Source organism: Vipera berus, assembly GCF_964194415.1.
Source record: "Vipera berus genome assembly, chromosome: 2".
NCBI lineage: Eukaryota > Metazoa > Chordata > Lepidosauria > Squamata > Viperidae > Vipera > Vipera berus.
The window spans coordinates 256,381,882-256,397,750 of NC_138203.1; the positions used below are offsets into that span (position 1 = coordinate 256,381,882).

Genomic DNA, 15,869 nt, shown 5'->3' on the forward strand with positions numbered 1-15,869 from the left:
ATCGCATAATATGCCATTTATGTAAGATACCAAGACAAAAGTAGATCGTACCTTGCCATTTTTTCTGCATGAATACTAGAAGATGATTCCTTGTTTTGCTGCAGGGAATAAGCTAGTCTGGGGCCCTTCCCTTCCCTTTTCCTTACCCATCCTCACTGCTGCTGAGGGTGGGGCCTGGCCCCCCAAACTCTACCATCATTGTTGCAGAGGAGACAAAATTGTTGGCTTGAGACATTGGCACAACACTTTTAGCCAGAAAGAATTGCATAAATTATACAAATATTAAATTGGCTGAAGCAGTCATTCTAACAGGCAGCTGGTGGAGAGGTATGGAACTGTTAACCTCACTACTATATCATTCTGACTTCATCATTATTCTGTCTTTAATGAAACAAAACACAAAGAAGAGAGCACATACTGTAGCTATTTAAACCTCCTTTAAATGTAGCAAGTGGAATAATCATACCTGCAGTCAATGTCAGTGGATCAAGCTCTGCGTTATGCTCATACACAGTAGTAGCTACCCCTCCAACCCTCATTATAATTTAACATAACTACACAAATTCATCACACATTGTTTGGAAGGGGTGCTTGAACCCTGCATCTGCAAAAGGCTTGATTTAGGAATTCCCTCATATTTGACATTTTTGGAAATTAAACATGGGAGAGTGGGGTAAACTTCAGTTGCATCAAGTAGCAATTCTCAAATACAGCTAGGTTTTGAAAAGCAAACTTCACATATACTGGTGTTTCAGTTCCTCCAGCCAGTGTAGATTGTTTAGGAAGGGCATAAACAATATTTAAAACCTATCTAAATATAGGCCTATTTTGGAATATATGTATGGGGAAAAATGAGTTCTTTACCCTTTATGTAATTGTATTTGTTTCATTCGTTTCAGGAGAACGAAAAAGGAAACCAATTTGCACCCGGGAATCTGATCAGCTCATGGTATCTGACCAAAGATGTGATAAAATTCCCCAACCTGATCCAGTGACGGAGCTGTGTAATTTAAATTGTGAATTAAGGTAAGGCAGTTTTATAGACTCCGTTGTTTTGGATTCCATAATTTAAATTTTCGGGCCCAAAATCTCAGGACCGTATTGACTGGATTCACACAGAAGAGGCCTTCATCCTGCAGTGGACAGATAATGGCTAAAATGATGAATGATGAATTAAAGTTTTAAATGTTGTACAAGTCTTACAACCATTCATCAGCAAACATTTGAAGATACAATAGCACTGAAAAAAGTGACTTATGACCAGTTCTTGCACTTATGACCATCGCAGCTTCCCCAAAGTCATATGATCAAAATTTGGGCAGTTGGCAACCAGCAGGCATTTGTCACGGTCACATGGTCATGAGATCACCATTTGTGACCTTCTTAGCCAACTTTCGACAATCAAAGGCAATGGAGGAAGCCACGTTTGCTTAACAACCATGTTTTTCGCTTAACAACTCCAGTAATTTGCTTAACAACTGTGACAAAAAAAGGTCATAAAATCAGACGGGACTCACTGAACTTGCTTAGCAATGGAAATTCTGATCCAATTATGGTTGTATGTAAAGGACAATCTGTACATCACAGTGTAGAATGTTGTTCCTTCCATGTGGGTTCAATCAATCAGAATAGAGCTGGAAGGGACCTTGGAGGTCTTCTACTCCAGCCCCCTGCTCAAGCAGGAGAACCTATACCATCTCAGACAAGTGACTGTCTAGCCTCTTCTTAAAAATCTTCAGTGATGGAGCACCCAAGATTTCTGGAGGCAAGCTGTTCCACTGGTTAATTGTCCTTACCGTCAGGAAGTTTCTCCTTAGTTCCAGGTTGCTTCTCTCTTTGGTCAGTTTCCATCCGTTGTTTCTTGTCTTGCCTTCTGGTGCTGGGTGCAGTGAATCCAGTTCTGTCACCACAGAGCAATAACAGGGTAGCCGTTTGTTCTATACAACTTCCATTTCCTGTGGAGTCAGCCTAAACTTAAAGGAAAGTATATTTGCTGTGTAATCTCATAGATATTAATATTTTATATTGGGGCACTAAAAGCATTCAAAGCAAAATTCAGTTTCTTAAAAAAATAATCACAATAAAATGTTAGGTGGCAAAAAAAGCAAATTAAACAACAACAGTTAATTACAGAAGAAATCATTAGTTTAGTTAGTGATGAACTTTCCACTTTTCAACGGCCCTATATAAGCCTCCCCAGAACACAGTTAATGAAGACTAGGCATGGCACTTAAGGAGATCGTACTTTTCTCTGAGATTACAATAAAATTTAGTAAGGTCGTTATGATTGCTTTGGCAAATGCTCTTCCTCTTTTGATCACAAAAGTTATATCTGTAGATCCTACAGTTCCATTAAACCTTCTGTTTTTTTGCCATGTCATGCTTTTTATGTACTTGAGGTATTCACTTACTGTATTTTGATGCCATTAGAGATGAAGCTAGTTACTAACTCCTACAGGCTGAAAAGGGAATTAAAGCATGGGGGCTGGGGAATTCTGGGAGCTGAAGTCCAGTTCTCTTAAAGTTTCTCTTAAATTGAGAAACACTCTTCTAGCTTCTGACACTGGATTGTGTGTGTGGGGGGAGGGGACAGTGAAGATGAAGGTGCCCTTGAAGACCACCCGGAAGCTTCAACTGGTGCAGAGTGCAGCTGCACAAGTAGTGATGGGAGCACCCCGATACTCCCATATTACACCCCTCCTGCGTGAGCTGCATTGGCTACCGGTTGCCCTCCGGGTGAGATTTAAGGTGCTGATACTTACCTTTAAAGCCCTACATGGCTTAGGCCCGGGATACTTGCAGGACCATCTGCTGCCGGGAACGAATTCCCATCGCCCAGTACGCTCACACAGAGAAGGCCTCCTCAGGGTACCGTCGGCTAGACAATGTCGGCTGGCGACCCCCAGGGGGAGGGCCTTCTCTGTGGCAGCGCCAGCCCTGTGGAACCAGCTCCCCCATGAGCTTCGGATGGCCCAAGATCTCCAGTCCTTTCGCCGCGGCCTCAAAACACTCCTTTTCCACCTGGCTGACCTGGACTGACAGGGATTTTTAATTATGTTTACAATTTTAACTCTAATCTTTAATTTATTTCAATTTTCAATTTTAATTTACTGTACAGAGACCTTTAATTTTTGTTGTTGTTAGCCGCCCTGAGTCCCTCGGGAGATAGGGCGGGATATAAGTCCCATTAATAAATAAATAAATAAGTAAATAAAAACTTGTGAATTTGAGGAAGCACTTGCTATTTCCAGATCAGTTGATTTGATTAGGAAGTCAGTGATTTTGGCTCTTGAGTTTACCTACTGTGTATATGTGTGTACAAACGCCTTTGTTCTCTTTCTGGAGTGTACTGTAGTGCAGAAAGGTTCGGCCATTCCCTTGCTCCCCCTGCCCTATTGTGGTCTAGATTTCTACTCCCCTGATGGTCATGCCAGCAAGGTAACAATGATCTTGAGAATGCTCGCTCATTCTTTGGGAAGCCTCACGCTGTTCCCTCTCAGTGACTCTGCAGATGGTTGTTTCTCCATTTCTACAGTCATTAGCTTATCCCCACCTAACAGCAAACTGCGCAGCAGAAAAAGGAAGTGAGCCTCTCTCAAACGATGCGAGGGCCCCCAAAGGAGCAGCCGAGGCCCACACGTATCCCCCAAGCTGTGGGTGAGCCTCCACGGACAATATGGATTTGCCTCAGTCATGTAATAGGGAGGGGATTAGGTGGCTTTCATTTTTAAAACGAAAGGGGTCTGGAATGTGGGTGTTTAAACATTTCCTTTCATCCAGAATTTTCTATTATTCCGTGCTTCTCCCCCTCCCTCAGAAAAAAAAAGTACCTGGGACTGTTCATAGATTAATGAGAATAACAGGGGTGTGGAGGAGGGTGAGACCGTTTTTCCCCCCTTCCCTAATCAAAGTGCATGTTACCGAAAAAGCAGCCAAGATATTTTTCACATGTAACAGGAAATCCCCCAAGTTCATTTTCCTTTTTTTTTTTTTGATAATCAAAAATCCATTAAATGACTAACCATTCTTCTGCCCTTTTTCTGATACTTAGACCGTCCCGCTGAGACTGTGCCTGACTCTAATGATAGGTTGAACGTGATTTCTACTCTCCCTGTGCGCACATTTTTAAACTGCATGAATAGGAACCTCGCTCACTCATAGGCAAAACAATTGCCATCAGACAATTAAGAATACTATGCTTTTTTCATCTCATATTAGAGAGTGCACAAAGTTCACAATCCCAAAGAACACGCATTGTGCGGGAGGACTGAATGCCAATTATTATTTAGAGTGTTTCCTGTCTTCCTTGCTAGTTTCCCCCTCATGTTTGTTCATTTATTTATTTATGAAATTTACACACACACACACACACACCATCTCACTGTCACGCAGTTCTGGTCATAAAAGTAGGGCTAGAAACATGAAAAGATTAAATATTAAAATAAACCGAGATTAAACAAGTTAAAACTAAAATACACTGGGGTGGAGGTGGGAATCTTCTTCCTAGTCCACTAACCGCCTCCAGTGTGGAACACCCCAGCAGATCTAGAGTTTGGAAGACCTTGAGGATGGGGTTGGATCTCGCCTCAAGGGGCACAGTGTTCCAGAGGACGGGTGCCTTGGCAAAAAAAAGTGTTTCTCCTGGACCCTACCAGGCCAGAATTCCTTTACCAATGGGGTCCACAGCATCTCCTTCTGCCAGATCCAGGGCCAATGTTGGTATCCCTTGGGCCAATGACCAGCCTGACATCTGGGCTTCTTAGTGATGGCATCAATAATTATGAAATTTCGGCATCAGTCAGACCTGACTGGACCTGCTGTGCTCCTTTTCATTATTATTATTTTTTTCAGTCTTTTAACTTTGGATTTAGGGGGATGATATTGCTGCCGTTTTCTACTTGGTTATTATTTTAACCATCCACCTTGCTATTACTAATCTTGTAACTTTTTCTGAGTGTTGAGAATATTTCTGTTGCTGGGTGGTATAGATTGTAAATAAAAATAACCCATTTTAAATTTGGCGCCATAGAAAAATTAATTGGTAGCAGAAAGTAGTCACTTAGGTTGTCATTTTCTACTTTGACTGTTAAAACAATAGAAAAATATTTCCGAAAACTGTAGCTGGAGGAATATGCTGAAGGTTACCCGATGCCTTTTATTTGAAAGGACAATAAGAGTTCCATATTTTAGGTTTTTTTCCTATTCTCTCTCCCCAAGAAGATCACAACTCAATAGAAAGTTCTTGTTTTGAAACAGTAAGCTCCATAAAATAAACACTCATATTCTCTTTCTCTGTCTCCATTCCCAATACTATTTAAAAAGGGGGTGGGGAATCTGCATTCATTTGGCAACCACAACTCCAACCACAAAGTTATCCAATTTATCATGGACAGATCCTTTCTTTTAAAAGCATTTGAAATTGGTAACGTTGTAGGGTTCTTTTTTTTTCTTTCTTTAATTTTCCTTTGGGGATGCTCTGGTGATTTTTCAAATATGTTGCTTCTCTAAGTACATGTGAACCAGCTCTTTTGTTTCTGCCTGCCTTCTCCAAAGAGAAGACTGTAAAAATTGGGGTCCACAGAGCAAAGAGTTAGTACACTCAAAAGTCTGTCAGACAGTAACAGTACAGCAGTAGTTGACCAGATGGGTGCTTTAGCAGTAGACATTGCTTCTAGTAATAAACGGTGATGGCTGGATTGTTGTCATATTTTTTTCCTAGGTTTAACAACAGAGTAAGGGCAGCTGTAATGAGCTGCTCTCAAGCCAAGAGCAGCTCTTACTCAGCTGGTCCTCATCAAGAGTGCTCTGGCTGCAAAGCTGTGAGGCTGGATTGCATTTCCAGCTTCATCTAGCTATACTGCCCTTCTCAAATATCACACGCTGTCACCTCTCATTGTTTCTGGTACTCCAAGGAGCATCAGATAAAAGGGCGAGGAGCCCACAGTTGCTTAACAATCAGAAAAAGAAACTTAGGATGGATTGGCCCTAATTGATCAGACTGCAAAGTCTGTGACAGTGTCACTGCTAAAAGTGACAGCAGGAAATTTGTACTTTCAGACCTCCAAAATTCTGTTAACGCGGCTTTACGATAAAGTAGAATTAAGTTATCTGGCATTGTTTTCTATCTGATTTGCCTGGGAGGGCTGAAGAAGGAAGGGAGGGAAATGCTTTCAGGGCTGAAAGATTCTGTTAGTGTAACATTACAATAAAGAGAAAGCTAGTACTCCTGAGTGTGCACCTTGTCTGGACCTACCTTGCAGGACAACCATCTTTGTACAGCATTCTTCCAATAGACAAGCACAAACACAGTTTTTCACATATGTTAAACAAGTTGCACAGCCGGTCAATAAGCACGGGCATTTTAGCATCTCTGCAATTATACCATCTACACCTACATCCTTACTATTGGATAGGCCTATATTTAGATAGGTTTTAAGGTGTAGCATTCATTTCAAGTCCATCCCTCAACCTTGGGATTCCTGTAGAGCTGACTCTAAATTTCCAGCATTTTCTCACTTCAGCTTCATCCCAAATCGTGTATTTACTTTTATTTTTAATTTGATTCATTCTGCTGGAGACTCCTTCGCTCACTTTCCATCAAAGCACCTTGCATTTCCTCTGTCTCTTTTAACCTTAAACGTCTCTTTTTCTCATTGCATTCCTAGCACCATTATACTTATATTGTGTTAATGGCATGCTAGTAGCTGTGTGGGAGACAATTAAGATGGCTCCTGCCTAGCAGTTCTCAGAGTACATGTTTAATGGTGCAAATAGTTTGGTTTAGTTTGGCAAAATTGCTGCCTATAGGTGAAGAACAATAAAGGAAATTGCATCTAAATTTTTAGATGCAATTTTTTGGGAGAAAATGAAAAAAATGAAGCATGCTTACAACTATGTTACATATTTCCCCTGTTTCTGTTTTTGCTTTCGGTCACAGACACATTTTTGACCATTTAAAGAGCTTTCTCTTGCAGTGGTTGCCTTTGCTAATACATTATCTCAATTTTCCATAGGTGGCATATTGTCAGAAAAAGTGAATGCTCTGTGCAGTGTGGAATGGGCTATAAAACTCTGGAAATTTCCTGTGCCAAGTACAGCAAGCTTGAAGGCAAAGTTGAAAAGTATGATGACCGATACTGTACTGGAATACCCAAGCCAAACTCTAGGGAAAAATGTTCAGGAGACTGTAACACTGGAGGATGGCGCTATTCAGCCTGGACTGAAGTAAGTTGGTCCTTTATGGGATAAAAGCATAAGGGCATGCTGGGTGGGAGAGAAGAATGATACAAAAGAAAGTCAAAATGATTAGAACTATATTTGTGGTATAAACCAGAAGTCCCCAACCTTTTGGGCACCAGGGACCGGTTCCGTGGAGACAGGTTTTTCTGTGGACCGGAGGGGTCATGCTTTCATGTACTGCCTCATCCCATGGATGGTGCTTTGTTTTTTTGCGTGGACCAGTTTCTGGCATGCTGTGGCCCGGTGCCGGTCCATGGACCAGGCATTGAGGACCCGTGGTATAAACATCTTAAATTTTTCATTACGTAATCTACATGCTGCATAACCAATCTCTCAATTCAGTAACCACTATAAATTGATCTATTTTTTAAAAAAAAATGGGAAAAGTATTAGAAGGGGAGAAGGTTGCTTTAATATGCAAAAAAATAAAAAATAAAATAAAAATTAGAACAAAAGCATTCATATTACATAAAGAAATACAACAATGTAATATTTAAGCCAGAAGTGACTTAAGCTACTGAATTATCTTCCCTAACAACTGGATTTTTTATTCTTTCAACTGTCTGGTTGCTCATATTTTACTTTGTATTTTCCATTATTTGTTTGTATACTGTATATGATTTATATAGCCACCTAACTTGCATAAGTGAATCTCAGTGATTTTCAAGATTAAAACACAAAAGTCTACCACACATAAACCACCAGCATCCAAGGATAAACAATAACTCCAACAACACAATAACACAATCAATGCTGCCTCAGTGCTTTAAGTAGGCCTGAATCCTGACTGAAAGAGGGCTCGGTAATCTGCTTTTTCCAGGGACCCATGGAGCTGTAAGCCAATCACTTTTTCAGCAACCTTCCCTGAAAAAAGATTTTATCCTATCCTCTCATTTCAGATAGCCATTCTAACCCTAAAAGCCAATTAGCTGATGAGGGGCTTAGCAATGAAAGGTATCACCCAAACATTTGCCATGATGGGACAGCAATTCTTTGTATGGGATATCAGCCTATAAAGACAATAATGACTCAAGGGTTTTCCCCCTTTTTTTAAAAAAGTAGCTATTTTTAGTGCTACCAGGATGTGCTAAATGCACGTACTAGCAATTGTTAGCTAGATGCAGCACAATTTCGCTAGTTTATAGACTGTCAAGAGAGTCAGGATTGCAATAATTAGCATGTACTTTATAGGTGGAATTTCCTAAGGAGAAATTCCTGGCTGTTTTTGTAAAGAACTCTTTGACAAACAGACAGACTTAAAACTCAGTCAGAGGCCAATCTGGAATATGGACGAGTGGGCGTTTTCAGCTGACCTTGTAGTCATCCCTGACTTTTGAGTACTGACTTTGCTTTTATTCCTTGAAGTGCTCCAAGAGCTGTGGTGGTGGCACAAAGAGGCGTCGAGCCGTCTGCATGAACACATTGAACGATGTTTTGGAGGACAGTAAATGCAGTCAGCAGGAAAAAGTGACCGCACAGCGGTGCAACGAACTCCCGTGCCCACACTGGAAAACAGGAGATTGGTCAGAAGTAAGAGTGTTATGTTGCATTAATACTGTAATTTTAATCACAGCGAAATTGCACTCGAATGGTTATTCAGATCTGATAAACTTCTTCACGTCTCCATTCCTTAATGCACAGTTAGGACGGGGGGGGGGGGGAGGGAACCTTGGCTCTTTTATGGCTTCTGGACTTCAACTCCCAGAATTCCTGAGCCAATGGCTGGCTCAGGAATTTTGGGAGTTGAAGTCCAGAAGCCATAAAAGAGCCAAGGTTCCCCACCCTGGGTTAGGATCTGCTCATTTCTTCTTCTGCCATTAGCGTGATGAATTAGACAAGCTATTTTAGGCCTTCTTTCAATTCGAAAAGTGGGTCTTAGAGTTCATTTAGCATCAGATAACAAAACAGATAAAGAGAAGATTTTTTAACTTTTGCTTTATGGATCCTGTGGGGCTGTGTAGAACTTATCTGTCCTGTTAAGTTGCTAAGATTTACTTTGAACAGTATGTCTTTAGCTAGAAGAGCTAATTTTAGCCTTGATGTGCCCAAGCTTGTACCCCTCCTTAAAGTCTTGTATCACTTTATTAACCCTTTTTTCTGGAAGTTAAGGCATTGAACGAGTGAGGCCAGTTTAAGGTAGATATGTTCTTCTTTCAGTGTTTGGTAACCTGTGGAAAAGGGCACAAGCATCGGCAGATCTGGTGCCAATACGGAGAAGATCGGATCAGTGACAGGCTTTGTGACCTTCAGGCCAAACCAGATTCCATGCAGGATTGCCAGCAGCAAGAATGTGCAGCATGGCAAGTGGGACCATGGGGCCAGGTACCTGAAACCATTTGTTCCTTTCCGTTAGTTTGTTTCCAAAATATGTAAATCACTCTGCAACAACAACAACAAAGTTTAGTTCTACAACTAAAGGATACCAAGCAAGAAACAAAGCAAAGTATTGTATTAAGGAAATAACAACAGTGATGATGATGGTGGTGATGATGTTGAGGCAATCAGTTGGGACATTGATAGCCCCCTAGAACAATAGGAAGTGAAAAAAACATATATATGCAAGTTGCCTGAAAATAGATAGATAGATAGATAGATAGATAGATAGATAGATAGATAGATAGATAGACAGACAGACAGACAGACAGATAGATAGAGATAGATAGAGATAGATAGATAGATAGATAGATAGATAGATAGATAGATAGATAGATGATAGATAGATAGATAGATAGATGATAGATAGATAGATAGATAGATAGATAGATAGATAGATAGACAGACAGACAGACAGACAGACAGACAGACAGATAGATAGATAGAGATAGATAGATAGAGATAGATAGATAGATAGATAGATAGATAGATAGATAGATAGATAGATAGATGATAGATAGATAGATAGATAGATAGATAGATAGATAGATAGATAGATAGATAGATAGATATAGGTATAGATATAGATATAGATATAGATATAGATAGATAGATAGATAGATAGATAGATAGATAGATAGATAGATAGATAGATAGATAGATAGATAGATAGATAGATAGATAGATAGATATAGATAGATATAGATATAGATATAGATATATATAGATATATACACACACACGGACACACGCACACACACACATATTTTATTTATAAGCCACCTTTCCTCCAAGTGTTGTATGTGACTCCTACACTTTGTAGTTTTATTTTGATAATTTCCATGTAGGAAAGGTAAGGCAACTTAAAAATCTTCTGAGCCTTAACGCGGTATTCTAATAACTGGATCATTATTGTACCCAATGTGTAATAATAATAATAATAATAATAATTTTATTTATATACCGCCCTTCTCCCGAAGGACTCAGGGCGGTGAACAGGGCAAACATATAAAAATACAAAGATACAAAAGTTAAAAAGAATTAAACACAATGCCCAACTAAAACAATAAATAGATATATTAAAAACAACAGTAAACCCCCCCCCCATCAGGCCAGGCCGGCTTGTTCGAATAAGTGGGTCTTCAGATCGCGTCGGAAGGAGCGAAGGTCGGGCGCCATCCGGAGCTCGACCGGCAACCGATTCCATAAATCCAGGGCGCCCACAGAGAAGGACCTCCCCCTGGGGGCCACCAGATGACATTCTCTGACCGGTGGCACCCTGAGGAGGCCCTCTCTGTGGGAACGCACAGGGCAGAGGGAAGTTGATGCCGGCAGCAGGTGATCCCTGAGGTACTCCGGACCCATGCCATGTAGGGCCTTGAACACCATTACCAGTACCTTGAATCTGACCCGGAAGACAACTGGGAGCCAATGCAGCTCACGGAGCAGAGGTGTAACATGGGAGTATCGGAAGACTCCCAGCACAACTCTCGCGGTTGCATTCTGTACCAGTTGGAGCCTCCGAGTGGTCCTCAAGGGCAGCCCCATGTAGAGAGCATTGCAGTAGTCCAAACGAGAGGTCACGAGCGCATGAGTGACCGTACACAGGGCATCTCGGTCTAGATAGGGCCGCAACTGGCGCACCAGGCGAACCTGGGTGAAGGCCCCCCTAGTCACGGCCACTATGTGGTCTTCCAAAGTAAGCCGTGAATCTAGGAGGACTCCCAAGTTGCGAGCCCTATCTACGGGGGGTAATAGCTCACCCCCCATAGAAAGAGATGGAATATTCTGAATATCCCGGGATGCCGGTATGCACAGCCACTCAGTATTGTCGGGGTTGAGTTGGAGTCTGTTCCTCCCCATCCAGACCCGAACCGCTTCCAGGCAACGTAACTGTCTTTAAGCAACCATGACTAATTAGAGGATGCTCGTGATACAGTTCTTAACTGTAATCTACTTCTGTGCCCTGATTTTTTTTAAAAAAAAAGTAAAAAGGAATTTATACTGAGTCAGATTACAGATTCCTGAGCCCAATTCTAACAGTCCAGACTATTTATAGCTATGACTTTCAATTGCAGCAGTATAAAAATTGAATGAATTGTTGTTGCAGTTCACAGACTAGTACCAGAGAAAGCCTGTTGATTTTTTTTCTGACAGTTCTCATTCAGTTTTATGTAAAAAAAAATATTTTGAAAGAATTTCTAAAGCAGAAAATTTCTTTGACATTCTTGTCAGCAGAATAGAGTGTTCTCACATCCTCGTTAGAAGTTGGTTTACAAGTTGCAAGGGGTGCATATACAATGAAAGATGGGACATTGATTTATGATATTTCCAGAAGTTACAGTCTCCTTTACTTTCTACAATTCAGGTGAATCCCTTGAGAAAGTAGAATAAGAGACTTCATCTTACATTGTTGTTTTTTATATGTCCTTGCTAAATGGAAGTCTTACCCTTGAGAAATGGTTGGAAAATTTCTTCTTCCCTGGATAAAGTCAAAGGATTCTCCACCTCATTTCTCTAACTTCACATTTGGTGAAGAAATGTGAAAAGCTACAGTACGTGTCTCATGCTCTGCATCAGACAGAAGTCCTCTTAAACCCTGACCCTTAACTATCCTGTAATCTGGAAAATGGAATGAACCTGCAAAGTATATAGTGTGTGGTCTTCAAGGCAAATAACCCCGTGAAAACATGCATGGGAAAGGGAAAACATTCTAATCCATAAATGACTTAGCCCTGCACACATTTATTTGAAGGAAATAAATGAAGAATTTGGGATTCTAGTAAAAGGAATATATTTTAAGTGTTTCAGCTAATTTGAAGCGGAAGGAACTGTGTTAAATCGGGTTCGCGGATCAATGAGACGCAGGCGTAGGTGTGAGCACAATCTTTATTGGTGTAAGCATGGTCTGAACTGAGGGCAACGTTTACCTGGGCATGCTTTTATACCTGGCCAGGTGAATGCCTGACCAATAGGTTTGAACTCTGGTTTCCCGCCGGCCAGGCAGCCAATCCTTTTAAATCCGGTTTTCCCGCCAAACTCAGTTCCTGCATGGAGCTGTCCAGCTCCGTGCCTCCTGATGCGGCTGCTACACGTGTATGCCAGCCCAGCATACACTGCAAACTGAAACAGCAGAAAGAACTCTTGTTTATTGTAAGTTTCTCTCCGTTCAGGGAGGCAGGGATGCCAATCTTTGGGTCAGTTTTGAGCCCTTGGACAAATCCCTGCAGTTTTGGTGAGATTTCAAAAGTGGCTTGCAGTTGCCTTCTTCCTACAGCTAAGAGAGAGGGAGACTGATCCAATGTCACCTAGCTGGTTTTGTGTCTCAGGCAGGACTGGAACTCACAGTCTCCTAGTTTCTAGCCAGGTGCCTTAACCACTAGACCAAACTGGCTCTTCCCTGCATTAGAATGGAATGGAATGGAATCTGTACTTGTAAATGTAAATTGTACATTTGAGGAATTTTAATTTCTGAAATCATCCATGTATATTGTGGCATGGGACTTATTTGATATTATCCGGTGGCTTCCAGAGAGATTACCTAGCACTATTAATACGAAAGCATTGTGCAGCTATTCCATGTTACACATTTTATTTTTTTTAAAAAATGATAAACAAGGAAGAAATAGAAAAATACAGAAAGCTTCCATCTAGACTCTCCCTTCCCTTTAAAGTGTTGTGAATCAGGCAAGGCATTAGTGCAGGGGTCTTCAAACTTGGCCCTTTTTATGACTTGTGGACTTCAACTCCCAGAATTCCTCAGCCAGGCACACTGGCTGAGGAATTCTGGGAGTTGAAGTCCACAAGTCATAAAAAAGGGCCAAGTTTGAAGACCCCTACATTAGTGCAATGAGGAGGTTATAGGAAAGCCTTTCTCATCTAGGAAAGTTGGGCTTTCTGTACTCTTAACCAAGGCTCAGAGTGTTAAGCTAATGTGAATCAGTATCTGTTTATTTGCAGAATTGATATATTCAGACCTTTTTAAAATCTGTGGATTCTTTTTTTCCTCTAGTGCACAGTAACCTGTGGGCAAGGCTATCAGATGAGGGCAGTGAAATGTGTGGTTGGTGCCTACATTTCTGTAGTAGATGATAATGAATGCAATGCTGCAACCAAGCCAACAGATGCACAGGTAGGCGTGGTGTGATGATAGAGTAAACATGCAATAATTTCAGGGGTTTTTTTAACATTTCAAAAGGGCTGTGGAGCCCAAGTTACAAAGATTGAAAATTGGAAATGTCATTGTAAATTTGTTTGTTTATTTATTAAATTTAGAAATTCATCTTCCACTGAATGGAGGGGCATGCAACCACCTTGGATGAAATGGCTTTTCTTGCAAAGTGGTAGAAACCCATGACATGCAAGGAGGGTTTATGGAAGAATTCAACCTAGTGCAATTCTTTTAACCATTTTAAAACATTGAAACTTTTCTACCACAATGTAGTGGACCAGTCCAGATTAAATAGGACAGTTCAAGAAAAATGAGGATGCTGTTGTTGCAGTTTTAAATCATATTTTAATTCCCTCTTCTATTTCATTCTCTCATGGTTTTCTTTTATTTGAAGTAGGTACAGTATCTATCCAACTGGTAAATCTGTGCCATTTAGAGTTTTCTTTCTTAGCATACTCCTTGTCATTAACTAATTTAATTCTTAATTCCATCTCATCATTTGAATAATTATTGAAATAAATTTGAGTCTCTCTGATGTGGACATGGGCTGGAAACCACTTGCAGGACTTTCAAGAGCATGTTTCTATGATACATTTTGATATTGTGGAAAAAAATCAATAGTACCACCATATTCTTATCTAGATGGTTTCTATCTAGATGGCCACCCACCCAAACAGATGAAATAGATGAACTTTTTGCTAGTCAGCTAACTAAGGTACTGTATGTAGGAAGCACATCACAATAGTAATGGGGGACTTTAACTACTCTGACATCAACTGGGAGACAAACTCTGCACCAAGTGGAAGATCAAACAGATTCCTGACAAACCTAGCAGTCAACTTTGTCACCCAAAAAATAGAGAAGGGAACTAGGGGATTAGCCATTTTGGATCTAATTCTCACTAACAGAGATGAAATGATAGAAGGTGTTGAAGCCACAGGAACCTTGGGGGGAAGTGATCATGCAATATTGGAATTCAACATTCTGGAAGCACAAGCAATAGAATACAGTCAAACTAGAGTCTTGGACTTTAAGAGAGCTAATTTCAATAAACTTAGAGAGAGCTTGGGAAGAATTCCATGGATGAGAATCCTCAAGGGGAAAACAACTCAAGAAGCTTGGGAAATTTTGAAAAGTGAGATAATAAAGGCCCAGTCTAGCACAATACCAACAAAGAGGAAAAATAACAGCTCTCAAAAGAAACCAGCATGGCTGCATAAAGAACTCTGATAAATTGAAAGATAAAATGGGCAAGTATAGAAAATGGAAAGAGGGGCACATAACTAAGTCAGAATATAAGCAAATAGCCCGAGCCTGCAAAGACGAAGTGAGGAAAGCTAAGGCTCAAAATGAACAAAGGCTTGCGACCAAAGTCAAAAATAACAAAAAAGCTTCTTTCAACATGTAAAAAAAAAGTGAAGGAAATGATTGGTCCATTAGTGGGTAAAAGTGACAAGAAGGTGACAAACAAAAGGGACAAAGCAGAACTATTTAACTCGTTTTTTGCATCTGTCTTTACACAAAGGGAAAAAAACAGACCAACCTATCAAAAATAGTGCCATAAGAAACAGAATAGAAACACAAGTTAAGATAGGCAAGAAAATGGTAAGTGAACACCAGCCTAGATGAGTTCAAATCACCAGGACCAGATGGATTACACCCCAAGGTTCTCAAGGAACTGGCGGATGTGATCTCAGAACCACTGAACTATATTTTTCAAAGATCCTGGAGCACTGGGGAACTACCAGAGGACTGGAAAAGAGCTGATGTAGTTCCCATCTTCAAAAAAGGAAAAAAAATGGATCCAGGAAATTACAGACCTATCAGCCTAACCTCAAGACCTGGGAAGATTCTGGAAAAGATAACCAAACAACGAATCAGCGAGCACCTAGAGGTAAACAAAATCATTACTAAAAGCCAACATGAGTTTGTCAAAAACAGGTCATGCCAGACAAATCTTATTGCATTCTTTGACCAAGTGACAAAATTAGTGGATCAGAGGAATGCTGTGGATATAATTTACTTGGACTTCAGTAAGGCATTTGATAAAGTAGATCACAACCTACTACTTGATAAGATAGAAAAA

The 15,869-nt window shown here is 40.5% G+C and overlaps 1 protein-coding gene across 1 annotated transcript in view; it reads left to right on the plus strand.

Moving 5' to 3' along the window:
* Window positions 1–15,869, plus strand: part of ADAMTS9 (ADAM metallopeptidase with thrombospondin type 1 motif 9) — a gene marked incomplete at its 5' end in the record, with an annotated part of 162,716 nt that overhangs the window by 76,287 nt on the left and 70,560 nt on the right. Inside the window, 5 exons of the mRNA XM_081319708.1 lie at window positions 900–1,026; window positions 7,014–7,224; window positions 8,605–8,769; window positions 9,397–9,561; window positions 13,625–13,744. Of these exons, the coding sequence (XP_081175834.1) occupies window positions 900–1,026; window positions 7,014–7,224; window positions 8,605–8,769; window positions 9,397–9,561; window positions 13,625–13,744 (788 nt within the window). The remainder of the gene's footprint in view (window positions 1–899; window positions 1,027–7,013; window positions 7,225–8,604; window positions 8,770–9,396; window positions 9,562–13,624; window positions 13,745–15,869) is intronic.